Genomic DNA, 26,176 nt, shown 5'->3' on the forward strand with positions numbered 1-26,176 from the left:
AAACTTTGTTTTTGAGTTCGTTTGAGTCTGTTTGAGTTTTGTCAGGCTTCGTTGGAGCAGAGCACTTCCTGGTTTCACTCTCAGAGTTTCAACTGGTGGGTCAGCTGACGCAGGTCACATCCTCTATTGTTGCCTTGCTGTGAAAATCTGATGGGTTCAGCTGTGATACTTCCTGGTACTTAAACACACAAGCTGTGATATAGCATCAGCGGAAGCGTCAGCTCTCATTGTGTTAAGACCGACTTGGGTGAAGACCTGTGTGAGTCCACTGATCAAGGACACCGCCTGGTTATTCCTTTTCTACTATCTATTCACGTAGCCTCACTCACCATGTGCTACAAAGACATCCCTGTCATCCAAGGCTTTCCAAAAAATTACATCTGTCACAGACAATGCAACCCTGAGAACGTCCATTCACTCAGAAAAGCCTCCTCTACTCACTCCTCCTTAACTCTTGGCATTGGTTGTACACAAAACAGAATTTATCCAAGTGTTTACTAATCTGTCAGACATTTAGGGACTAGTCACTTGTGGTTGTCATATACCTCCCACCAGGATATCAACTGGGAAACTTTGTAGTCGAACTAGACATGTTACTCTCAGCCATTCCTGATGATGACAACCACTGATTGTCAATATCCATACTGACAAAACCCAAGCAGCTGACTTCCTGTCACTTCTGTCCCACATACAAAGCAGGTAATACTCTCTGACTATCACCCCCCCTACATCTGTCCACATGTTTATTCAATTCACAATCTCCTTCACTAGAACATCCTCATCAGTATAAGTCACTGAGGTTTGCACAAGTTGTATGTGTTTCCCCCCTGTGTCCAGCAGAGGTCAGCAAAGTACTTGTGATCACCTATAGCTCTCTGCATGGTCAGTCACCTGCCTACATGAGAGATCTACTGCAGCCTTGTGTCACCAGCAGGTCTCTACAGTCTTCTGATCAGGGTTTGCTGGTTGTTCCTAAAACGAGGATTAAAACTAAAGGAGACTGTGGCTCCTAAATGTCGGAGCTCGCTCCCATTAGATTTAAGATCTGTGGAGACTGTGGACGCCTTTAAAAAGCAGCTCAAGACCCATTTGTTCAGACTTGCCTTTTTTCAGATTTCTATTCATTCTGTTTTTTTTTTTTATTGTGTTTTATGTCTGTATGTTTATGATTTATTTCCTCTGTGAAGCACTTTGTGACATCTCTGCTCTTGAAAAGTACCATATAAAGAAAGAAAGAAACACTGCTGAAAAAGAAGGTAAAAGAAGTAAAATGTCTCCCTAAAATTAAACTCATCGTGTGCCAGATGTTTGTGACTATGATCAAACTATGTCTAAATCTGAAGGAGGAAATAAAACCTCACAAGATGCAGTAAGAAGTGGAGCAACACTGCAAAGAGGAAGCTTCAACATCACATACCTCTAATTAAACTGAAAGTTTCATAAACACAGAGGAGCTGCAGTCGACACGTCTCTTTATCTGTCTGAATAAAAATTAAACCGAGTTCTTCAGTTCTTCCTCAACAAGTGACTCAAACACTGGTGAGTACAGCTGATACTATTTACTGTGTTTCAACAACCAGCATTAACACAAAAGTTACAGTTCTTCTAAGACAGGAAGTTACACTTTTCATTTTTAACTCACAATTGACAAATAAACATAGGCTAAATCAGGCCCATTGCTAGAGGAAATGTATTATAATGACATTTGACTTTGGGCACATTTCTTTTAAGGCTAAAATATATTCATTATTCATCAAGAACAATATCTCCATTATATTCAGACACTGATGAAGAAAATTGAGGCATAAATTGATAAATTAGTGTGTAGTTCCTGTTGTGAAGGGCTGCTGCACCTGTTGGATCATTAATAATATTATTATTAGGCTAACATCATCTCAGACCTGGTGCTGACATGATGAAGTGGAGGTGAATGGAGTGGAGGAGGTTCGCAATGATTCGCACTGAAATGAAAGTTGACAGCAACAGAGAGAAGAACAGATTTAAAGTTTGACAGCTAAGACATGAGATTGTGGTGGAATCTAACTGGATAAACTAAACTGAATAGAGTTAAGGCCTCTAATCAGCTGATACAAGAGCAGGAGAAGCGGAGGAGAGAGAGGGGGGAATAACATGAATGAATGAATGAATAATAGCCTGATTGAATTTAGACTAAACTTCATTAAAATGTCTCTCTAAGGATTAAACTCATTCTGTGCCAGATAGATGTGACTTTAATCATGTCAAAACCTGAAGGAGGAAACAAAACCTCACAAACAAGCTGCAGTAAGAGGTGGAGCAACGCTGCAAAGAGGAAGCTTCAACGGCACATTCCTCAAAATGAAACTGAAAGTTTGTCAGAAACACAGAGGAGACGCAGTCTACATAATTGTTTCTGTTGTTCTGTGTGTATATTTAGGCTACTGTGTTTCAACAACCAGCATTACCACAAAACTCACAGTTTTTCTCAAACAGGAAGTTACACTTTTCATTTCAAACTCACAATTGTCAAAAAAATATAAGTCAGACACATCGCCAAAGCAAATTTATTATAACGTCAGCTATCAGAAAGTGGCTATCAGAAATAATTAATAATTATAATAAAGTTTAACGTCACCTCTAGGTCTGAGCCTAACTCTGCATAATTCTGAAAAATGCTAAAAAGTGGGCAAGGGGCTGAGAGGGGGGCTGGGAGAGGCAGGAGGGTAGGAGTTGCTCAGTGACATATAATAACAATAGTGAAAGGGAGACAAACGGCGCAACGACACTTAAACAAGCCAGAGGTCAGAGCTGAAAGTCACAAAAATAACAGAAATCCTCCTCGCACCTCACCCTGCAGCTCTTCAGCTCTCTGGCTGTCTGTTCCTGCGGTTATCAGCTGGTAAAAAATCTTGCTTTAAAATATTAAATCTTGGAGATTAACTGGACCTGTTACTGAACATGTCCGACTGCAGCTGGCATGCTCAGCTGACAGACAGGACCGAGATTCAGTGGAGCTCCAGTAATGGGAACTATGAGCTCTTTAAGATATGATGGTGTCTGACCATTAATGGCTTTGTAGGTGAAGAGAAGTATTTTAAATTCTGTTCTGGATTTTACAGGAAGCCAATGCAGTGAAGCTAAAATGGGAGAAATGTGATCTCTTTTTCTAGTTTTAGTCAGAACACGTGCAGCTGCATTCTGGACCAGCTGGAGAGTCTTTAGAGACTTGTTAGGGCAGCCTGATAATAAGGAATTACAATAATCCAGCCTAGAAGTACCAAATGTGTGGACTAGTTTTTCTGCATCTTTTTGGGACAGGATGTGCCTGATTTTTGTGATATTACGTAAGTGAAGACTAGCTATATCATTAGATAATGTGTTTCTAAGGTGTTTAGGGCCAAACACAATAACTTCAGTTTTATCTGAGTTTAGTAGTAGAAAATTGCAGGTCATCCAGGTCTTTATGTCGTTAAGGCATGCTTGGAGTTTGTTTAACTGATTGGTTTCATCTGGCTTCATTGATAAATATAATTGAGTATCATCTGCATAACAATGAAAATTTATGGAGTGTTTCCTAATAATATTACCTAAAGGAAGCATATATAAGGTGAATAGAATTGGTCCAAGTACAGAACCTTGTGGAACTCCGTGTCTAACTTTTGCCTTCACGGAGGATTCATCATTAACATGTACAAACTGAAATCGGTCTGATAAATAGGACTTAAACCAGCTTAATGCAGTTCCTCTAATGCCAATTAAATGTTCCAGTCTCTGCAATAAGATGTGATGGTCCATGGTGTCAAATGCGGCACTAAGATCTAACAGGACAAGTGAAGAGACAAATCCTTTGTCCGATGCAGTTAGGAGGTCATTTGTGACTTTCACCAGTGCTGTCTCTGTGCTATGATGCGCTCTAAATCCTGACTGAAAATCATCAAATAAACTATTGTTATGTAGAAAGTCACATAACTGATTAGAGACTGCTTTCTCAAGGATCTTAGATAGAAATGGAAGGTTAGATATAGGTCTATAATTGGCTAAAATGCATAAATCAAGAGTAGACTTTTTAAGAAGAGGTTTAATTACAGCTACTTTAAAGGACTGTGGTACTTAAGCAGCCTAGTTGGGATGGGGTCTAAGAGACAGGTTGATGGTTTAGATGAACAAATCGAAGTTGAAGTTAGCTCAGGAGAGTCAACTGCAGAAAAACAGTCTAAATATATGTCAGGATTTACAGCTGTTTCTAAGGTGCCTGTGTTTGGGGAGAAAATGGTGCCTGTTGAGGGCAGGAGGTGGTTAATTTCGTCTCTATTAGTTAGAATTTTATCATTAAAGAAGCTCATAAAGTCGTTATTACTGAGAGCTATAGGAATACATGGATCAATAGAGTGAAGACTCTTTGTTTGAAAAGGAACCTAGGGCAGTTTTTATTCTCCTCTATTAATGATGAGTAAGAGGCGGCTCTGGTATGACAGAGGGCCTACCTATATGTTTTAAGACTATTCTGCCAGACTAACAGAATTCTTCTAGTTTGGTGGAACGCCAAATCCTTTCAAATTTAGTGATGTTTGCTTTAATTTGCAGAAGTTATACAACAGAGCTAACCTCTTATGTTTTGTCTTCTTTTTTAAAGGGGCAATAGAGTTCAGTGTCAGTTGCAATGAGCCTGTGGCACTATCAACAAGATTATCAATTTGGGGACTTAAGTTAGCATAAGAGTCCTCTGTAGTATTGATACATGGCATTGAATTCAGTTAGAAAGGAGTCGCTTCCTCAAATTTAGCTACAGCACTATCAGATAGACATCTAGTCAAGACATTTTGTCTAATGATGTGTAGTCCAGTAATAAAAATTCAAAAGTTATAAAGTAATGGTCTGATAAAATAGGATTTTTTAGAAGTTACAATCTGCAATGTTTTTGTGGTAAGGGTCTAAGATGTATGTGTGTACTCAGAATCAGAATCAGCTTTATTTTCCAAATATGTTTATGCATACAAGGACTCTGATTCCAGTTTCTAGTGGCTCTCAGTGTACTTACACACTAAAATATTCAGGAAGATACACATGAACAACAGGTCAAACAAAGATAATTGAACATAGCACTGTTATGTACAAGCACATGGGTGAAAAAATAGATACAGTCATATAGAAACAACTAATGGACAACAACATACAATGTCAATATACATGTAAACTGTTTTTGTAAATCAAACAAACCCCCCAACTTGTGTTGGTTGCATAAGTGTTCACACCCCTAAACTAACACTTGTTGAAGCAGCTCTTGATTTTATTACAACACTCTGTCTTTTTGGGTAAGAGTCTGTCAGCTTGGCACATTTCTTTATTGTTTTGCTTGTTTCTGGATGTTGTGTCCTTGTTTTACCTGAAAGGTGATTAAAATCTAATTTACTATCAGTATTATTTGCTGCCTGTGTTTTGACCTGCCTGCCTTCCCCCTCTGGATATTTGATGTTTGTCTCTTACATTTAGATTTGTTCAGTTTATACTTTGTGTTTGCATGTGCTCATCATGAAAGTGTTTTAAGTTTTAATCAGTTTAGCGGCAGTTCAACTAAATAAAAGAAATCATATCTTCTTTCTGGTGGTATCAGATTTGGTTTATGTTGTTTTAAGATATTTGTCTCCATCCTGATATGATGCAGTTTCTCTGTGCTTTTTTAATATGTTGCAACAGTCTGTGTGTCAGTTGCAGTAACAGGATGTGTTCATTGGACAGATGAGATTTCCTGGGTGTAGTGACACAACATACTGATCTACTTTTAAACAATCACATTATTTCTCTCTTGCATGAGGAAATGTGAAGGTTTAGTTCCTGTTTGTCACTCTTCATGTTGTGTCTCTCAGCTCTGCTCACTGGCTCATAAAGACTCCACAGATTCAGTTCTCTCAGTCTGTAGGAGAATCTACCATTAACAAGAGTTCAGTCAGGAAAAAGTCAGCTGTTGTTTCTCTGTGAGTATTAAATACATTTCTGTCTCTTCACTGTTTTAGAGAGTGATTTACCTCATTCAAGCTAACCAACCTATCTGACATGTCAGATTGTCATACTGTGTGTTATCTTCCATTTATTATTCATCACACATTCATCAAACAATCTGACAAACTTCCTCAAACTTATATCATACAGTATGCAGGGGTTGAATGTCCCACATAGGTTTCTCCCACCTGCCCATGTCATGTGACTTGGGGGGACACCACAGCTGTTACCTCCCATGAGGGGGATGGAGAGGAAGAGAGGAGATCTTGGGTGGGTGTGGGAGTTGAATGCAGCTCATTTTTCTAGGATACAGCAGAAAGATCTATATACATACAGTACATTATATACAAACTTTGTATGAAGTTTGGTGTTATTACCATTTATTTTACAATAATTATAGGTCTTATATGTATAATTCAGTAGTGGGGATGACCTAGAGTGAGGGTGACAGTTTAGTGATAAAGTGCTGCAGAAAAATACCATCAAAACTAAAATTTGTAGCTCTGTACTGCAGTTTTTCCTTTATTAGGGCCCGAACACCTAGCGGTTCACTCACACTCTCCATTCAAATATATGAGTATTTTTCTGTGTCCAGCTGCAGTTACTTATTGTCTCTACACACCTGACAGTACACATGTCAATCAAACTTTGACCAGGTCATGTGGGTTAAAAGTCTTTCCTTTTCTAAAAAGAAATTCTCATCCTCACACCGTTGAGATTTGATGTTTCGCCATGACAGAGGAAGTTGCTATAACTTTATTGTAAATGCTCCAGTCTGCACCAGACTTTACATGTTTAATAAGAGTCCCGGCCTGAACACGTCTACATGACAATATTCCATCAGTGATGCAAACTGGCTGAATAGCGCCCCCTACGAAATTTCAGTAAAGCAGCCCCAGCAGCAGGCAAAACAGTGAACAAAGGAAGTGATGTTTATCTCCTTCTTGCCCTGTCTCAAAAAACAGCCTGTGCCTGAAGACATCTACATGCCTGTGACAGAAGCCCTTCGATTGCGCCGCAGCCTGACGTGAAAGACCCATTCATTGCTGCTTGCACCTTTAATTCTCGTTGTACTTACATCTTACAGCACAGATACAATGCAATACATATGCTACATTTATGATTTTCCAATGTTTCTGGTAGGTGATGTTTGGACTCAAGAGCAAGACTCAGCAACAAGACAAATAAAAAGTTTAAAAAGTTTTTGATTGAAGGCAGAGGTTAGGAACAAGTCAGCAGTCAGCAGAATCCAAAAGGGAAGCAGGCAGAGACTTAAACACATTGTGTTTAAGTCTCTGATCCTTACTACAAATCTGGCTGTGGACTAGTGTTTGTGGAGATGGCAAGTCCTTCATGTTGAAAATATTCTGTGATTTTAACAGGGAGAAATGAAGACGAAGGAGGACCTGTTGAACACTCTGGAGGATTTGAAAGACGAGGAATTCAAGAAATTCAAATGGTTTTTGGAGCAGCCTGATATCCTGGAAGACCATCAAGCCATCAAAGCATCCCGGCTGGAGAAGGCAGAGAGACGGGACACTGTGGATCTGATGGTGCAGACCTACCAACTTCCTGGAGCTGCGAAGGTGACCAAGAAGCTTTTAAAGAAGATCAACAGGAATGATCTGCTGCAGAGTTTATCAGGCAGCAGCTCAGGACCAGAAGGTCAGTCACAGGAAGACAGAAACTGCAACAATCTTATGCAAACAAGATATTAACTTGTTCACACAAGATGCCATCTGTCACATCCAGACTGTGGAGGTCAGACAGCATGTTACGTTCATGTTATTTATTTGTTTTAATACTGAAGAACTTCCACATTCACCCTCCACAAGCACCTCTGAAAATTGTTATAACATTATACACAACCTGATATTTATTGATCTATTCGTTAAGCCTGACATTCTGTTACACAACTAAAGCAGCCATGAACATAAACACACAGATTGAGCTGTCTTTCTTTAAACCAGAAGAGTTTTCTTTCCTTCCTCTGTGCAAAAACATCCATGTTATCTAAATCCAAGGTTCAGGTCCTATTCATTTTACATGTGACAGTTTTTTTTTCTTGGTCATTTTGGTTTTCTGTTCATTACTTTTATGTCTCAATTTTTTAAAAAGGACTTTCTCTATCAGTTTGAGTGGTCATTTATTATTTTAAAACTCACTGGAGATAAAAAAAAAAATAGTTTGTTGTGCACAATAAACCTCTGGAGCTGTTCTGTAAGACTGACTAGACATGTGTCTGTATGCTCTACTCTATTTTAGACCACAAGACACATGAGTTTGTTCCTCTGAAAGAAGAATATGAAGGAAAGAAGGCAGAGGCTGAAATTCAGCAGATGATCCAGAAGAGACGACTGAAGATTCAACAGATCAAACACTCAGTCGACCTCAGTAAGGAAGCTGCAGACAGAGAGATAGCAGAAGGAGTTCAGGTCTTCATCGCTCTGAGGGAGTCTGTTGAGAGAAGCCTGAATGAGCTCATTGAGACGATTGAAGAGAAGCAAACAACGACAGAGAAACAGGCTGAAGACTTCATCAAAGAGCTGAAACAGGAAATCTCTGAGCTGATGAAGAGAAGCTCTGAGGTGAAGCAGCTCTCACGCTCTGAAGACCACCTCCATCTCCTCCAAAACTTCCCGTCCCTGAAAGCTGCTCCACCCACCAAGGACTGGACAAAGGTCAGCGTTCGTCCATCATATGAGGGGACTGTGACTCAGCTGGGGAAGCTCAGTAAAGAGATGAAGAAGCTGCTCGCTCAGGCTGAACTGAAGAGGGTCCAGCAGTATGCAGTGGATGTGACTCTTGATCCTGACACAGCAAATTCCTGGCTCATCCTGTCTGATGATGGGAAACAAGTAAATTACGGTGACGTGTGGAAGAATCTCCCAGACAACCCAGAGAGATTTAGGTGTTATGCTGATGTTTTAGGAAAGCAGCGTTTCTCTTCAGGCAGATTTTACTTTGAGGTTCAGGTTAAAGGGAAGACTGAATGGGATTTAGGAGTGGCCAGAGAGTCCATCAACAGGAAGGGAAAAATCACACTGAGACCTCAGGATGGTTACTGGACTATAGTGCTGAAAAATGGAAATGAGTACAGTGCTTGTAATGACCCTCCAGTCATTCTCTCTCTGAAGTCTCAGCCTCAGAAGGTGGGGGTGTTTGTGGATTATGAGGAGGGTCTGGTCTCCTTTTATGACGTAGATGCTGCAGCTCATATCTACTCCTTTACTGGCTGCTCCTTCACTGAGAAACTCTACCCATTCTTCAGTCCCTGTTCTAATGATGGTGGTAAAAACTCCGCCCCTCTGATCATCTGTCCTGTCAATCAAACTGCCTGATCTATTTTTTAATTATCAACAACTTATTAAGCAGTTTCAACAATTCATAAACTTAATCAGTTAATCTTTGCATTTCACACCCACTATGTAAATATATAGAGGAAGTATTCTTACTACAGTTAAAGCTTTACATATTCAATATTAATATACCATATGAACTTGATTTAATCAGGATATGATTAATATGATTCCTTCCTTCCATTCCTCTATGATTTATTATAGCATTGTTTTATGTTGTGATTTTCTCTGTTTTTACCCTTTACTTGTCTCTTTTTACTGCTTCAATTTCCCCAAACTATTGATTCATTTAACTCTACATCCTTGATTATGGAAATTAATCTACAGTGATGTAAAATATATCAAGTTTTTTTTTTTCCATTAGATGTAATGATGCAGCCATAACCGTCATGATGTCCTGAGGTTGAATATTTCACTCTGTGTCATTTAGCTTCAAGGTTTGAACATGAACAGAAAGAGTAGAGTATGTGTCTCTGTTATAAAGGATGGAGTTATTAAAGTGAAAATAGATGTTTACTGGTATCTGTTATACTCAGTGATGTAGTGATAAGTTAATATTACTGTTAGAATGTAAATTACTGGTCTATGGATGCAATTGTACTGATATACAATTATTTTAGTGTCTTTAAGTTTTAAGTTTGGTTTGTAAGTTACTTGGCTGTGGGTATAATTCTATTGATCTCTATCAATATTAATAGTGATAGTGACTTTTTTCACCTTTAATTATGATAACAGACACATTTTGATGTGAGTCATTAAACCATTTTACAGCTGAACAGGGTCAGTATCAGTAAACAACCATGTTCCTTCACAACAAATGAATACAGATATTTATTTGGTAAATGAGAGAGAATGGTCTACTCAAGTGAAATTAACATATTTCATTTGAAGTATACTAACATGCTGATGTATACATTTCTATATCATGTAGAAATTGTTGATAACCCAACAATTCAAGCGTTATTAAACTTTTAAAAAGAAGCGTCTTGTTGTGTGTTTTTTGCTCAGTCTTGTCTTTAGATCCAGCCTCTTGATTGGTTATCCACCTTGGTTGTCTGAGCTGCAGGAGGATGCAGCAACACTCTGAGAAAGACATCTGGATGTTTGTTTCTTAACATGAAAGAAGAAAGAAACTATTGACTCAAGTAATGAAGCAACATCACATCTCAGCAGACTTCTTTTATGACTGTAAAATAATCTTTAAATATCGTTTTGTGTCAGCTGTCATATAGCAGCTCTTTATGCTAAAAACACCTGAAAATGAACACATCCTGTTGGTGGAATAATATTCAGCTTCAGCCTGTTTTCATATCATTCTATATTATTAATTTTATTTTTATTATTTTTATTTTTATTTGCTAGAGTTTAAATGTTGTAAGAAATATTTGTAAAATCCTGTGATAGTTGTTGCTAACTCAAAAATATGATTTCATTATATTGAATTGTAATTGATCAACTTGTTTTTCAAAATCTGTATTGATTATATTCTTTCACATTTTCTACTATTTTACTTTTGATGTTTTTGTGTTTTGATTCTCATTATTTTAATTTTGATGTTTCATGTAAAGCACTTTGGATGGCTGGTCTGTGTTTAAATACATTAATTACCAGATAACATTGGTTTAAAAGCTTTTCTAACAAGTTTATGACAGGTTGTTTTAAACATGTGACTTAGTCCAGCATTGAGTCCTCAACTTCATTCCTAAAAGACAGAAAATGTTGATGTATGTCAGAGACTAAAACAGATGCTGTAAAGTGAATGAAAAGACATTTTGTGGTGAATGAAACTACTCTGCTATACAGTATCACTGCAGTTAAATCATGTGCTGAAGAAGAAACTGTTTGGGGAGGTGTTTTATTTTACTATCAGAGTCTTCCTCTTAAAGTCACTGAGGTTTGTAAAAGTTGTATGCGTTTCCCCCTCTGTGTCCAGCAGAGGTCAGTATAACAGCACACATCAGGGAGGACAGTTTGTTAAAGGCAGGGACAGAATGCACACACCTCTCAACTTCCTCATCTGATTCAGCATGAAAAGGTTGAAACATTACAGGACAAACAGTGAGCTGAACTTTGGACTGACAGTAAGAGTTTTTCAGAGCTGCAGAGGACCTGATCTGTTTTTGAGAAAACTGCTCTGTGAGCTGCAATAAAATAACACTGCTGAAAAAAGAAGATAACAGAAGTAAAATGTTTCCCTGTTGATTAAACTCATTTGTGCCAGAGTTATGTAACTATAATCATGTCCAAACCTGAAGGAGGAAACAAAACCTGCCAAACCAGCTGTAGTAAGAGGTGGAGCAACACTGCAAAGAGAAGCTTCAACGTCACATTCATCAAATGAAACTTAAAGTTAGTCAGAAACACAAAGGAGCTGCAGTCGACACAACTGTTTCTGTCGAAGGGAAAAAAAATGAATTCTTCAGTTCTTACTCAACAACTGATTCAAACACTGGTGAGTACAGCTGATAATGTACACACACACATATATATATATATATATATATATATATATATATACACACACATACAAAATGTATAGTTCCTCTCAAATAGGAAGTTACACTTTTTATTTTAAACTCACAGTTGTCAAACAAACAGTCAGAGGAAATTTATTTTAACATCATCTGACTTTGGGCACCTTTATTTTAAAGCTGAAATATATTCACTATTCATTTAGAACAATATCTCCATTATATTCCAACAACACTGATGAAGAAAATTGAGGCATACATTGGTTCATTAGTTCTTGTTGTGGTGGGCTGTTGCACCTATTGGATCATTATCTTAATGCAATTTTACATTTTTTTCAAAATTATTTTCTTGTTCAACTGTCCATTTTCCAATAATTATTGCTGATATGATTATTAGGCTAACTATCCATCAAACGTCTCGCTGAAAACAAAAAATTCAGATTGAATTCTTGAACCAGAACAGAGCTTGTTTCTCTTTTCAAAGCAGAAAACAAATTATTCAATCTACCATACTGTCCACACTGGATTATGGAGATATCCTGTACGCTGCTGCTGCCGCCACTGAAAGCTCTAGATGTTTCCTACCACAGTGTCATTAGGTTCATTACAGCAGACAGTTATCGGACTCATCACTGTGAGTTATAAGAAAAGGTCAGAGGTCATAACCAGCAGATCCGTGTCTTCAGTCATAGGGCCTTGGTATAAACTGCAGAGTTATTTAACATCTTTAGTTGAGCTCCGAGCTGATAACCATGACACCAGATCACAGAGCAGGTTGACTTTAAAAGTCCCTCATACAAACTCTGAACTGGAGCAGACTGGTTTCCACTAACACCTCACTACTAGAAGGAACTGCAACACCGCTTAAAGTTAGACCCATTTGTTCTTCTGAGGGACTTAAAGATCTCCATGAAATTTCCTGAATAAACAATGCTTGATTAAAAAAAACATTAACAAAGAATGCAGTGTGACTGGTTGGACCCCAGGAAGACTAGCAACTGTGTCAGCAAAAGCTAATATGGATCCTCTTAACAATAAACAATAAACTGGTCTGATGGTAACAGAATAAATTAGGGTTTCGATGGTGTCCTGTTAAACAGTCTAAAACATATTTAAAGTAACTCTGTTTACACACTAGGTCACCACTGCTCTCACATTAACTAATTAAAAAACAGATTTATTCATTTACTTTTTAATTTAAATTAGTGGTGTCCATGTCACATTTTCACAGGCTTCTCTATATAGTATTAGGCTGGATTAGGTTATTGTTATAAAGATATAAACATTTAATAATACTTAACGGTGTTTTTTTCTAATAATTAATTATTTCTCATTTGGGTTGTGAATATTTTATTTTATAGAGGACTTAAGATAGTTAATTATTATTAAATTGATATATGTACACAAAGTTTTATCACATCTATATTTAGTTTAGTAGGTCACTGTAACCTACAATAGAGTCAATACACAGTTTCTCAGGTACAAGCTTAATACATACTGTGTGTGCATCAGGCTTAAAAATCTGTTAATCTGTACAGTGTCAATGCTTTATCAAAAAGGAAAGTTTTAAGCCTACTCTTAAATGTAGAGAGGGTGTCTGCCCCCCGGACTGAATCTGGAAGATGGTTCCACAGGAGAGGAGCCTGATAGCTGAAGGCTCTGCCTCCCATTCTACTTTTGGAGATTCTAGGAACCACAAGTCACCCTGCATTCTGGGAGCACAGTGTCCTAGTGGGGTAATGGGGTACTATGAGCACTTTAAGATATGATGGTACCTGACCATTAAGGGCTTTGTAAGTGAGGAGAAGGATTTTAAATTCTATTCTGGATTTGTTAATGGTTTAGATGAGGAGATTGTTGAAGTTAGTTCAGGAAGATCAGTTGGAGAAAAACAGTATAAATACATATCAGATTTTTTATTGCACCTTACTTCTGTGCCGCTGATGGTAAATAAACTTGTTTACTGAATCTTAATCTTAGTTCATCTTAAACAGGCTGTCGTGTTGCACCTGAAGAAGGTGTTTGCTAGTCTGCTTAGAGCATTAGAGCTGAGCATCCACAAGAAAGAGGACAGAAAGAGAAGGTGGAGAGGTGGAGCTCTGGTTTTGTTGATCTGGTGACATCATGAGTCATATTGACCAATGGTGGTTGGGGGAGAGCCCATAGAGTGCAGTTCAGAGGTGTTCCTCAATACCAAGTATGCCAAGTTTGTTACTTGCTATTTTGGACTTTTGAAGTTCGACTTAGGAGTAAAAACTCCAGGGATGAGAAGATACTATACCATTCTGCAGTTGGAAGAGCATACTTGCTGACAGCAGCGGCTCAGCTTCAGCACACATACCTGAGTGTACTATGACACAATAATTTCAACTCAAAGCTCCACTAACACTTTTTTCCTCACAAAAACACCCTCATTGACAGAGAGATGCAGTAAATTGTGTTATTCAGTCTGTAATGTAGTTATTATAAAAATTCAAACTGTTATGTAGTTTAATAAAATAAATAAAATTTAATACAGACTGATCTGTTCATTTTAATATATTTATATTGTAAATGTGGTGATATCTGTATATATAGAGCCCTAGAGGCAGCACTGTTCTGTCCAATAAAAACATAAAGCCTCATTTTACATTCAGACAAACTAATGTGGCGGCTACAATTGTTAGATTTCATCTGTGAGACCAATATTTATCTTCCAAAATTAATTATATCACATATCAAAATGCTGCAGAGACATTAGAGCCAATGGTAAATCACCAAAGACCTGCACACATCACTTCATCGGATCATCTTCTCCCTGGGATGACGACATGTTGACTGGCCGATCAGGAGTCGGGCTGCTAGCAGCTGAGATGATGGGCTCATCTCACCTGGCCAGCAGCTCCCAAACATCTCTAAAAATGTCAGAGCAGATTACAAACAGGCATTATTTGGATAAACTGACCACACATGGTTACTTCCTCGCCTGATAAAATATTAAAACTTCATAAAGTGACATATTAACAATCTTACAGTGAATATTACCACAGTTTTTAGCCTGGCTCAAAATCTCAGCCATGACTGCCGGTTGGTGTGAAAAACATTCTTGGATACTTGGCTTTCCCAAGTCCACACCAGTCAGCTCCTGATGCATTCCCAATAAAATGGGCAGAGCAAGAACACATCCGGGTATTTGGACTGTACTTAGCTAGATGCAGATGCTGAATTGGAGCAGTACTTGAGCTGATGACGTTTCACAAGTCCATAAGCACAGGCAAGAATAAAGACTGAGAAATGCCACAGCTCTAGGTGTGGAAACCTGAGGACTCTGGGAGGTTGAGTTCATTCATGAACAAAGTCCAGTTTAAATCACACAAATGTACAAATTCATCTGTGGAGTTCCAGTGGTACCTACAGCACTAAACACTTTCCATATGAAAGCACAGAAAATAAAAACCGATAAGCAATCACATCAATCATCAAATTTTGACAGACATGAAGAGTTCAGACCAACTGTTTATCTGGACTGCAACATTTCAGCCATATGTGTTTCAGGCTCTACAGCTTTTCATGTCCTTCTCACAGAGATGAAGATTTTTGACTGCAAAAGGAGGAAATTTAAAGCTGTTACAAAGCAGTGAGATGTAAACAAATAATATAAAACGTCTAATTTTCCTTTAATGAAAAGATGTCAGTTCCACTCACTCAACTTATTCCCATGAATGTTCATCAGCCCAGCAGCTCACTTGTGTCCTGATCAGTTCTGTGTTGAAAAAGGAGCTTATATTGATCTCATTGTGATGACCTGCTTCAATAAAAAGTCCCTCCAGGATTTCACAGAGGTTTTCTATTATTATTGCAGCCAAAAATACTTGATTTTGCAGCAGCCTTTTCAAAATATAATAATAAATAACAGACACATACATATAGAAACAACTGATGGACAAGAACATACAATGTCAATACACTGTTTTTTGTAAACTGAACAGGACACTAAGTGTGCAAAAGTGTGAAAAAGTACAAGGAGAGCTGAAATAAATATTGTAATGGTAAATCAAAACAAAAACAAACAAACTTTTCTCTTGCATGAGTAAATGTGAAGGTTTAGTTCCTGTTTGAGGTCTTCATCACTCTTCATGTTGTGTCTCTCAGCTCTGCTCTCCTGCTCATAAAGACTCCACAGATTCAGTTCTCTCAGTCTGCAGGAGAATCTACAATCAACAAGACTTCAGTTGTTGTTTCTCTGTGAGTGTTAAATACATTTCTGACTCTTTACTGTTTTAGAGATTGGTCGACCACATTCAAGCTAACCAACCTATCTGACATGTTGTGGTGGATGTTGAGTCCTGTAGCATTAACATCATAAACTCTGCTGAGGCAGCGACATCTACTAGTCGACTGTCTCTCTCTTTCTTCTCATTTTGTCATAATCAGGAAGACTTTATGTTTACAAAAATACGGAGTCTCCAAATTTCCTTTTTGGAAATCTGCCTGAACCTTTTTATGAAGTAAACAGAATTGTCGTGCTGTGTGTTATCTTCCATTTATGATTCACCACCACCAAATAGCAAGTCCTTCAGGTTTAAATATTCTGCCATGTTTACAGGGAAAATGATGAAGAAGGAGGACCTGGTGAAAACTCTGGAGGATTTGATAGAGAAGGAATTTGAGGACTTCAAGTGGCTCCTAAAGGATGATAGTCTGGAAGGCCACCAAGCCATCAAAGCATCTCAGCTGGAGAAGGCAGAGAGACAGGACACTGTGGATCTAATGGTGCAGACCTACCAACTTCCTGGAGCTGTGGAGGTGACCAAGAAGCTTTTAAAGAAGATCAACAGGAATGATCTGCTGCAGAGTTTATCAGACAGCAGCTCAGGACCAGAAGGTCAGTCACAGGAAGACAGAAACTGCAACAATCTTATGCAAACAAGATATTAACTTGTTCACACAAGATGCCATCTGTCACATCCAGACTGTGGAGGTCGGACAGAAATGCTACGTTCATGTTATTTATTTGTTTTAATACTGAAGAACTTCCACATTCACACAGACGACCTTCATCTGTCCACCATGATTAACACAAACATCTCTGCTTTCACTGTCAGTGGAAAAGTCTTCACTTCCACTCTGATATAGTAATTATCAATTCAAAATCAGCTTTATTGACACAAATGTTACTTATGCTGCCATTATTGTCATAGCTAAATTGCATATTATTATATTTTATTTATTATTAATTGTCTCTCTCTCAGTGGATGTGGAGGCTTCAGAGAACAGAGGACCTTCCTCCTCTCAGACTCGTCTTCTTCCTGAACTTTCCACTGACAACAGTCAGAGGGAAGGTAAAGCTGATCAAAGCTGCACATGCTCAGTGGCGTTTGCCTTACACAGAACTACTCTCTAGAGACTGAAAACGTAATCACTGTTATTAGTCTTTGGATCCATTTCTAAACAAACTAACGTGACCAAACTCTTCATGATGAAGGAACATGTCACCCAGTGCAGCTGTGTGGCTCACTGATGTGTTTTTAACAGTTTCTGGAACAACAACGGAGGAATAAGATATATCAGGCTTTGATACACACACAATACTTGTTAGTAGATCAGTTCATTGATGGTTTGGATCCAAACATAAGATTAGTTGATGATAAGAAAAATACAAAAAAAAATCACCAGACATATCCTTTATGTCTTAAAAATATTCTGGTATGGGTCATGTTCACTTTGCACCCTGCAATTGGCTGTAGAGATTTTCAATGTAAAGCCAGAATTATGCTGCACCATATAAAACTTAATAATGACTGACAGCTGCCAAACACCTCTGAAAATTGTTATAACATTATACACAACCTGATATTTATTGATCTATTTGTTAAGCCTGACATTCTGTTACACAACTAAACCAGCCATGAACATAAACACACAGATTGAGCTGTCTTTCTTTAAACCAGCTGAGTTTTATTTCCTTCCTCTGTGCAAAAACATCCATGTTATCTACATCCAAGGTTCAGGTCCTATTCATTTTACATCTGATAGTTTTTATTTTCTTGGTTAAAAAAAACCAAGCACTTTCTCGCTCAGTTTGAGTGGTCAGTTATTATTTTAAAACTCACTGGAGATTTAAAAAAAAAAAGTTCATCTGCACTAAAGCTACAGAGCAGCTTAATCATTCTCTCCTTCATGCTGCCTGCTGATCACCTGCTGTTGTTTTGTGGGAAAACAGAGGATCCTCTTCCAGTTAGGTCTCCAGTGAGACATAAATAATACAGATTCATTGCACTGAAAACCTTTTAGATTCTAAGTCTTAGTACTTTAATTTAGGCAGTCAGACTGGAGAAGCTTGGCCCTTTGGGGCCCGCCAATAATGACAAGTCTGATTTCAGTGACTGAAGTGAAGTTAACTGAAATTAAACTACAGAAGTTAATACTCAACATACAATGAATATTTCTGCAATTGAAATATTTTTTCACATTTTCACTTTTGTTCTCTGTGTGTAGATATGTCTGCTGCCAGCTGTCTGCGATCTGAAGATCAGTTTCTGTGCTCCATCTGTCTGGATGTGTTCACTGATCCAGTCACCACATCATGTGGACACAACTTCTGCAAAAACTGCATCAATGAACACTGGAACAGTAATGACCAGTACCTGTGTCCGATGTGTAAAGAGGTTTTCAACACAAAACCTGAGCTTCACATCAACACTTTGCTCACTGAGGTTGTTGCTCAGTTCAGACAGGAAGCTCAACAGAAAGCCAGCAGCAGCAGCTCAGAGCAACAAGCTGCCAAACCAGGAGAAGTTCCCTGTGACGTCTGTACTGGAACCAAACTGAAGGCCCTGAAGTCCTGTCTGGTGTTTCTGGGGTGTCTGGCGGCTTTCTTCTCCTGTGAGGCTCAATTCAATTCATTTCCATAGGCATGACATTTGATTTGTATTTCCAAAGCACAAATGATGATTAAAAATTACAATGGTGTTAATCTGGTGGTCATAAAATAATCGTATTATTAAGGATAATACAAGACAGCCATTAGTCTATAAGTGACAACATAAAAAACAAAAGGAGATGGTGGTGGTAAGTAGAATATGTTCATTAGAAGTATATTTATAAATGTCTATGTCCTACCTGTTCCTTCCAGGAAGTGACATATTTAGCAGCCAACACTGTACATTCTTCTTTTCCTCCAGAATCAGGAGTTATTTCTCCCTTTCTGTCAGGCTTAGGAAGTCGGGGCAATTTTTTTTGGAAAGAATTTCTCCCTAATATTTCTGTAGTTTTGGCTTTCTGATAGAAAGTGTAATTCTGTCTCTAAAGCTCCCTGTGTCTGACCTTCTCTATTGCCAGACTATGATCACTCAGTCTGAACATTGTCAACGTCTTTCCCAGGTTATTATCAGTTACTGTGGTTAGATCGTCTGCCACAGTATACTGTCTGTTTAGAGCCAAATATGTTTCTAATTTGTGTTGTTAGCATGTAATATCATTCTAATAAGTGATGTCTGTTCCTTTTTCTTTAGTTATAATTTGGTTAGTTCCAACTCACCAGGAGCCTCCTGTGAAAGTTTCACATGACAAAAGACATCAGCTGATGGACCCTGTGGAGAACCTGGAAGACAGGATGTGTATGAAGCACAATAAACCTCTGGAGCTGTTCTGTAAGACCGACCAGAAAATTGTCTGCGTGCTCTGTGCCTATACTGACCACAAGACACATGATGTTGTTCCTCTGGAAGAAGAATATGAAAGACAGAAGGCAGAGCTGGGGAAGAAAAACGCTGAAATTCAGCAGATGATCCAGAAGAGACGACTGAAGATTCAAGAGATCAAACACTCAGTTGACCTCAGTAAGGAAGATGCAGACAGAGAGAAAGCAGAAGGTGTTCAGGTCTTCATCACTCTGAAGGAGTCTGTTGAGAGAAGCCTGAATGAGCTCATTGAGACAATTGAAGAGAAGCAAAGAACGACAGAGAAACAGGCTGAAGACAACATTAGAGAGCTGGAACAAGAAATCTCTGAGCTGAAGAAGAGAAGCTCTGAGGTGGAGAAGCTCTCACACTCTGAAGACCACCTCCACCTCCTCCAAAACTTCCCGTCCCTGGAAGCTGCTCCACCCACCAAAGACTGGACAGAGGTCAGCGTCCGTCCACCATCATATGAGGGGACTGTGGTGAGAGCTGTGACTCAGCTGGAGGAGACGCTCAGTAAAGAGATGAAGAAGCTGGTTGAGGTCGAGCTGAAGAGGGTCCAGCAGTATGCAGTGGATGTGACTCTTGATCCTGATACAGCACATCCTAATCTCACCCTGTCTCGTGATGGAAAACAAGTGAATCATGGTTATAAGAGGAAGAATCTGCCAGACAACCCAGAGAGATTTTCTTATTGTCCTAATGTTTTAGGAAAGCAGAGTTTCTCTTCAGGCAGATTTTACTTTGAGGTTCAGGTTAAAGGGAAGACTGAATGGGATTTAGGAGTGGTCAGAGAGTCCATCAATAGGAAGGGAATGATCACTCTGAGACCTCAGGATGGTTACTGGACTATAGTGTTGAGAAATGGAAATCAGTACAAAGCTTGTGCTGGTCCATCAGTCCGTCTCTCTTTGAAGTCTCGGCCTCAGAAGGTGGGGGTGTTTGTGGATTATGAGGAGGGTCTGGTCTTCTTTTATGACATAGATGCTGCAGCTCTTATATACTCCTTTACTGGCTGCTCCTTCACTGAGAAACTCTACCCATACTTTGGTCCCTCTACTAATGATGGTGGTAAAAACTCCGCCCCTCTGATCATCTGTCCTGTCAATCAAACTGCCTGATCTATTTTTTTATGATCAGCAATTCACTAAACAATGAAGCATTGCCAATATGATTTGATTTTATTTGATTTATTGAATGGGACAGTGTGTAGTGTTAAGCATAAATGATACACTGCACTGGAGTTAGCTTGAAGCTAATTTGCATCCATAGTCCCCCACAATCAAAACATACAACAGCCCAACAACAAACAGTACAAAGCAAAAAACAACAACAACAAAAAAAACAACAACAAAAAAAAAACACAGAACACACCGTACAAAATACAAAGCTACACACAACAGCACATCAAATACACCCACAATGTCAATTAAGAATTGATAATGTAAACTAGGCTCAGTGGTCACACAGCTGATTCATCTTGAGTTAATTGTTTAATTTGGCCTTGAATGTACTGATAGAACAACAGTTCTTCATATCATCAGGTAGGACGTTCCACTGAGTTGTGGCTTTCACAGAGAAAGCTGACTGCCCATATGCTGTGTGATGAAATGGTACAATCTTGTATAGAGGATATTCTGGAGGATCTAATAGAACTTACTGAGCAACTGTACACAAAGTCACATAGTGGAGGAGGGCCAAACCATTTAAAATGTTATAAACTAGGCACAAATTTGAGAATAATCTAAAATTGTCAAAGCAATGTACAGTATATACTAATAATCAATCTGTACATTTTGAGTCCACTGTGTAAATATACACTGGACTAATTATTTATACTACAATACTGACACAGCAGTCAATACTTAAATAGCAATGGATTAGAGACATAAAAACACAACAAACAATGATAAACTGATACATTTTTACATTAACAGATTCACTGTCATCCATGGTAACAAATGTACATATTCAGTGGTAATATACAATATAAACCTGATTTAATCAGGATATAATTAATGTGGTCATTGCTTTATGACATGTAATAGCATTTGTTTTTTTATGTATGTTGGATTTTTAGCTTTTACTTGTCTTTTTATTGCTTCAACATCCTCCCACTATTCATTCATTAACCTCTTCAGTGGTGATGGATCCATCATAAAAAACACACGTGAAAAGAAACTCTGTTCAAACCAACAGAGCTTTAAAATCTAGTGAACATCCCAAAGTTTACAAAGATACCAAATCTGTATCAAGTCTGAATTTTAGGGAAATGTATCTGCTGTGATGTAAAATATATCAAGATTTATTTTCATTAGATATAATGATGCAGCCATAACAGTCATGATGTCCTGAGGTTGAATATTTCACTGTGTGTCATTTAGCTTCAAGGTTTGAATATGAACAGGAAGAGTAGAGTATGTGTCTCTGTTACAAAGGGTGAAAATATGTTCTCTTTACAATTTTGAGGCTACTTAGACATTTTTAGGGGTTTACGAGGTTTTACAATCAAATGTAACATAACTGCTGTCTGTAAGTATCAATGAGAAGCAAAGAATCACTGAAACATGTTGACATGTTGTTCTATAAAGTGTGATGATTGTAAATGTAAAACCAGACTTGTGTAGTTTGTGTTCCTCACAGTAAGAACATTTACACAAATAAATATAATTAAATGGAAACAGTTTTGGTGTTTTCAGTTGAGTTTGTTACTGATCAGAACACAGAAATGTACTGTTTTCCTCTGTGATGATGATGAGTGAAGCAAAATATGTAGATTTCATTTTTAAGATGAAGCTGCAAGCAGTGAATCTGTAGGCAAGTACAAGAGTACATCAGGCAGAGTTAGTGCACACACTAGATACACTAAGGACACTTTAAATTCACCCAAATCATGAAAACACATATTTTATTCTATAAATTATGTTTGTGTCCAGCCTCCCAAGTTGTGAGTGAAATCACCGTCTCTGAGTTTTCTGCCTCGATACAAATCCAATGAAGGTGAGAACTATGTGGTTTGTGATTCTCACTGTACTGAAGAATACAATGAAAGTCTCACATATGCACTTGGTAGTAGTAACATTGACATTACCTTTAAGCTTGTCTAAGCTGTGTTGTAGTGGTTCAGTGTCTAAAGTGACAGTCAGGTGAGGCAGAAAGTCCTTGTTAAGACCAGATTATCCCAGTTTTCACCCATTTAGTGAAAAATAGGATCAGAAGCAGAATTTACTTATAACTCCCACATTCCTTATGGTGGTGTTGGAGGCCAGGGTAATGCCATCCAGAGTAGCTGCAATAGTGATAGTAATATCATTAGATAATGTGTTTCTAAGGTGTTTAGGGCCAAGCACAATAACTTCAGTTTTGTCTGAGTTTAGTAGTAGAAAATTTCAGGTCATCCAGGTCTTTATGTCCTTAAGGCATGCTTGGAGTTTGTTTAACTGATTGGTTTCATCTGGCTTCATTGATAAATATATTTGGGTATCATCTGCATAACAATGAAAATTTATGGAGTGTTTCCTAATAATCTTACCTAGAGGAAGCATATATAAGATGAATAGTATTGGTCCAAGTCCATTTAGCATATACATATTGTTTCTAAACAAAGAAGTCATTTTAGCTGTGCAGTGGTTCAGGATGTGTCATTTTTAAGTCTGTAGTTGGCTAGGACACCTGAATCAAGGGTAGGCTTCTAAAGAAGAGGTTTAATTACAGCTACTTTATGTCCATGTGCATGAAAGTCACTGAGGTTTGTACAAGTTGTATGTGTTCCCCCCCCCCCCCCGTGTCCAGCAGAGGTCAGTATAACAGCACACATCAAAGAGGACAGATTGTTAAAGGCAGGGACAGACTGCACACACCTCTCAACTTCTTCATATGATTCAGCAACAACTAGAATGAGGCTTAAATCTAAAGGAGACTGTGCTTCTGAGGTTGTGGCTCCTAAACATTGGAACTTGCTCCCATTGGATTTAAGATCTGTGGAAACCTTTAAAAAGCAGCTCAAGACCCATTTGTTCAGACATACTTCAATGTAATTTTCCTATTTTCTATTTATTTTGTTTTTTTTTGTGTGTTTTATGTCTGTATATTTATGCTTTATTTCTGCTGTGAAGCACTTTGTGACATCTCTGCTCTTGAAAGGTGATATATAAATAAAGTTACTTACTTCTTCGTCATCCCAAGGTTTATTCTTACATGTAGGACTGACCTTTTTGTGAAAACGGTTCTCTGAGCTGCAATAAACTAACACTGCTGAAAACGAAGATAAAAGAAGTAAAATGTCTCCCTAAAGATTAAACTCATCTTGTGCCAGATGTTTGTGACTATGATTATGTCTAAACCTGAAGGAGGAAACAAAACCTCACAGATAAGCTGCAGTAAGAGGTGGAGCAACACTGCAAAGAAGAAGCTTCAACGTCATATTCCTCTAATTAAACTGAAAGTTTCAGAAACACAGAGGAGCTGCAGTCGACACGTCTCTCTCTCTTCACGAGTTCTTTCTCAACAACTGATGCAAACACTGGTGAGTACAGCTGATAATATTTACTGTGTTTCAACAAACTTACAGTTCTTCTCAACCAGGAAGTTACACTTTTTATTTTAAACTCACAATTGTCAAATAAATATGTCAGACCCGTCGCAAGAGGAAATTTATTGTACCGTTATTTAACTGTGGGTATGTTTCTGAAATATATTCATTATTCATGAAGAACAATATCTCCATTATATTCCAACAACACTGATGAAGAAAATTGAGGCATAAATTGATAAATTAGTTTATTAGTTCTTGTTGTGAGGGGCTGCTGCACCTGTTGGATCATTATCTTTATGCAAATTTTAACATAATAACATAAGGTAACATACTTTAAATTATTTTCTTGTTAAACAACTTTAACAGGGTTAAAACATTACAGCACAAACAGTGAGCTGAACTTTGGACTGACAGTAAAATTGTTGCAGAGTTGTAAAGGATTGTAAAGGGACTGTTGGTTCCTTTTGATCCTAAGATATATTCTTACTGGTCTATTTTCACATAATCATTACTGATATGATTATTAGGCTGATGTCGTAAATGAAGGAATAGAGCGCACTGCATTAAAAGCACAAAGAGCAAAATCTCCCAACACTTAATACCCCAGCATAATTAAATTCTTGCAGTTTTGCAAAAATACACACCAGACAGCAGGACTGACAGTAAAATCACCATTGAAACAACAAATCAGACTCAACAACATTTAATCCAATGATGCTTACCAGCCTAATTTAGTAACAACTACATGATAGAAGAAAATACAATTCCATGAAAAGGTTAAAACATTACAGGACAAACAATGAGCTGAGCTTTGGACTGACAGTAAGATTTTTCAGAGCTGCAATAAACTATAACTGCAGAAAAAAGAAGATGACAAATATTTTATTGAACATGCACATAATGAAGAAATGTTAACAAATCTTTGGTGATTATAAAGGAAGTCGAGAGTTAAAGTTTAAGGGGCTGCTGTCACCAAGTGCTGCTCATGGAGGAATGTTGGATCTCTGTAAATGAAAGAGTTCAGTCTAGACCTGCTCTATGTGAAAAGTGCCCTGAGATAACTTCTGTTGTGATTTGGTGCCATGTAAATAAAAATTGAATTGAATTGAATCTATCAAAGTCACGATCACATGTCATGGGTGTAGTGACTCAACATACTGGTTTATTTTAAACAATCATGATCTTGTTTTCTCTTGCATGAGTAAATGTGAAGGTTTATTTCCTGTTTGAGGTCTTCATCACTCTTCATGTTGTGTCTCTCAGCTCTGCTCATTGGCTCATAAAGACTCCACAGATTCAGTTCTTGCAGTCTGCAGGAGAATCTACAATCAACAAGACTTCAGTTGTTGTTTCTCTGTGAGTGTTAAATACATTTCTGTCTCTTTACTGTTTTAGAGAGTGGTCGACCTTATTCAAGCAAACCAACATGTTGTGGTGGATGTTGAGTCCTTTAGTATTAATGTTATTAACTCTGCTAAGACAGCAGCGTCTGCTAGTCGACTGTCTCTCTCTTTCTTGTGGTTTTGTCATACAGTACAGAAAATAATGACTCACATGTGAAATCAAGGTGTGAAGAAGCCACAGAGAGCTGACAACTTTTTTGGGAGAGTGGAGAAATATGGAATCTGAATATGGTTTCTGTACTGTTTGTACATCACATGTGCGATACATTTTTTTAATGACTCACAAAAATACAAACAGAAAATACAGAATTCTTACAATTAATTAACAAACAACTAACATTCTAACTCCAGGCCCCAAAACCAATTTACAAATCTGAGCCAAGCCTTTAAACCTTCAAACAATATCAGTCATAAACATTATTACTGTTCTTACATTTAACAGCACAGATAACAAGCAATACATTTATGATTTTCCAATTAATCTGGTAGGTGATGTTTGGACTCAAAAGCAAGAATCAACAACAGATCAGATAAGATAAAAGTTCTAAAAAAATCCTTTGATTGAAGGCAGAGGTTGATAACAAGTCGTCAGTCAGCAGAATCCAAAAGGGAAGCAGGCAGGATCAGAGACTTAAACACAATGACCATGGTGGTGAAAATCTGGCTGTGAACTAGTGTTTGTGGAAATGGCAAGTCCTTCATGTTGAAAATATTCTGCCATGTTTACAGGGAAAATGATGAAGGAGGAGGACCTGGTGAAAACTCTGGAGGA

At 37.9% G+C, this 26,176-nt stretch overlaps 2 protein-coding genes and 1 long non-coding RNA gene across 3 annotated transcripts; all 3 read left to right on the forward strand.

Moving 5' to 3' along the window:
- Positions 1 to 1,381: 1,381 nt before the first annotated feature.
- LOC137180383 (uncharacterized) lies at positions 1,382 to 25,358 on the forward strand. The gene is made up of 3 exons (XR_010927957.1): positions 1,382 to 1,501; positions 23,964 to 23,992; positions 25,265 to 25,358. It is a non-coding gene; the product is annotated as an uncharacterized lncRNA (long non-coding RNA).
- Positions 1,440 to 10,238, forward strand: LOC137180382 (E3 ubiquitin-protein ligase TRIM21-like). Its single transcript, XM_067585716.1, has 3 exons — positions 1,440 to 1,539; positions 7,359 to 7,641; positions 8,242 to 10,238. The coding sequence occupies exons 2-3, from the start codon at positions 7,365 to 7,367 to the stop codon at positions 9,315 to 9,317; spliced, it is 1,353 nt and encodes a 450-aa protein (XP_067441817.1). The 5' UTR covers positions 1,440 to 1,539; positions 7,359 to 7,364; the 3' UTR covers positions 9,318 to 10,238.
- On the forward strand, positions 18,280 to 22,127 carry LOC137180380 (E3 ubiquitin-protein ligase TRIM21-like). Its single transcript, XM_067585714.1, has 2 exons — positions 18,280 to 18,670; positions 19,315 to 22,127. The coding sequence occupies exons 1-2, from the start codon at positions 18,286 to 18,288 to the stop codon at positions 20,586 to 20,588; spliced, it is 1,659 nt and encodes a 552-aa protein (XP_067441815.1). The 5' UTR covers positions 18,280 to 18,285; the 3' UTR covers positions 20,589 to 22,127.
- Positions 25,359 to 26,176: the final 818 nt, after the last annotated feature.

This window comes from Thunnus thynnus, chromosome 3, assembly GCF_963924715.1.
Source record: "Thunnus thynnus chromosome 3, fThuThy2.1, whole genome shotgun sequence".
Taxonomy (NCBI): Eukaryota; Metazoa; Chordata; class Actinopteri; order Scombriformes; family Scombridae; genus Thunnus; species Thunnus thynnus.

What these genes read in the sequence shown, in the direction of transcription:
- LOC137180380 (XM_067585714.1), top strand. Translation starts at nt 18,286, where the DNA reads ATGTCTGCTGCCAGCTGTCTGCGATCTGAAGATCAGTTTCTGTGCTCC. An exon ending in TCTGGCGGCTTTCTTCTCCT is followed by an intron (nt 18,671 to 19,314) that starts GTGAGGCTCAAT and finishes TAATTTGGTTAG; the next exon opens with TTCCAACTCACCAGGAGCCT.
- LOC137180382 (XM_067585716.1), top strand. Translation starts at nt 7,365, where the DNA reads ATGAAGACGAAGGAGGACCTGTTGAACACTCTGGAGGATTTGAAAGAC. An exon ending in CAGCAGCTCAGGACCAGAAG is followed by an intron (nt 7,642 to 8,241) that starts GTCAGTCACAGG and finishes ACTCTATTTTAG; the next exon opens with ACCACAAGACACATGAGTTT.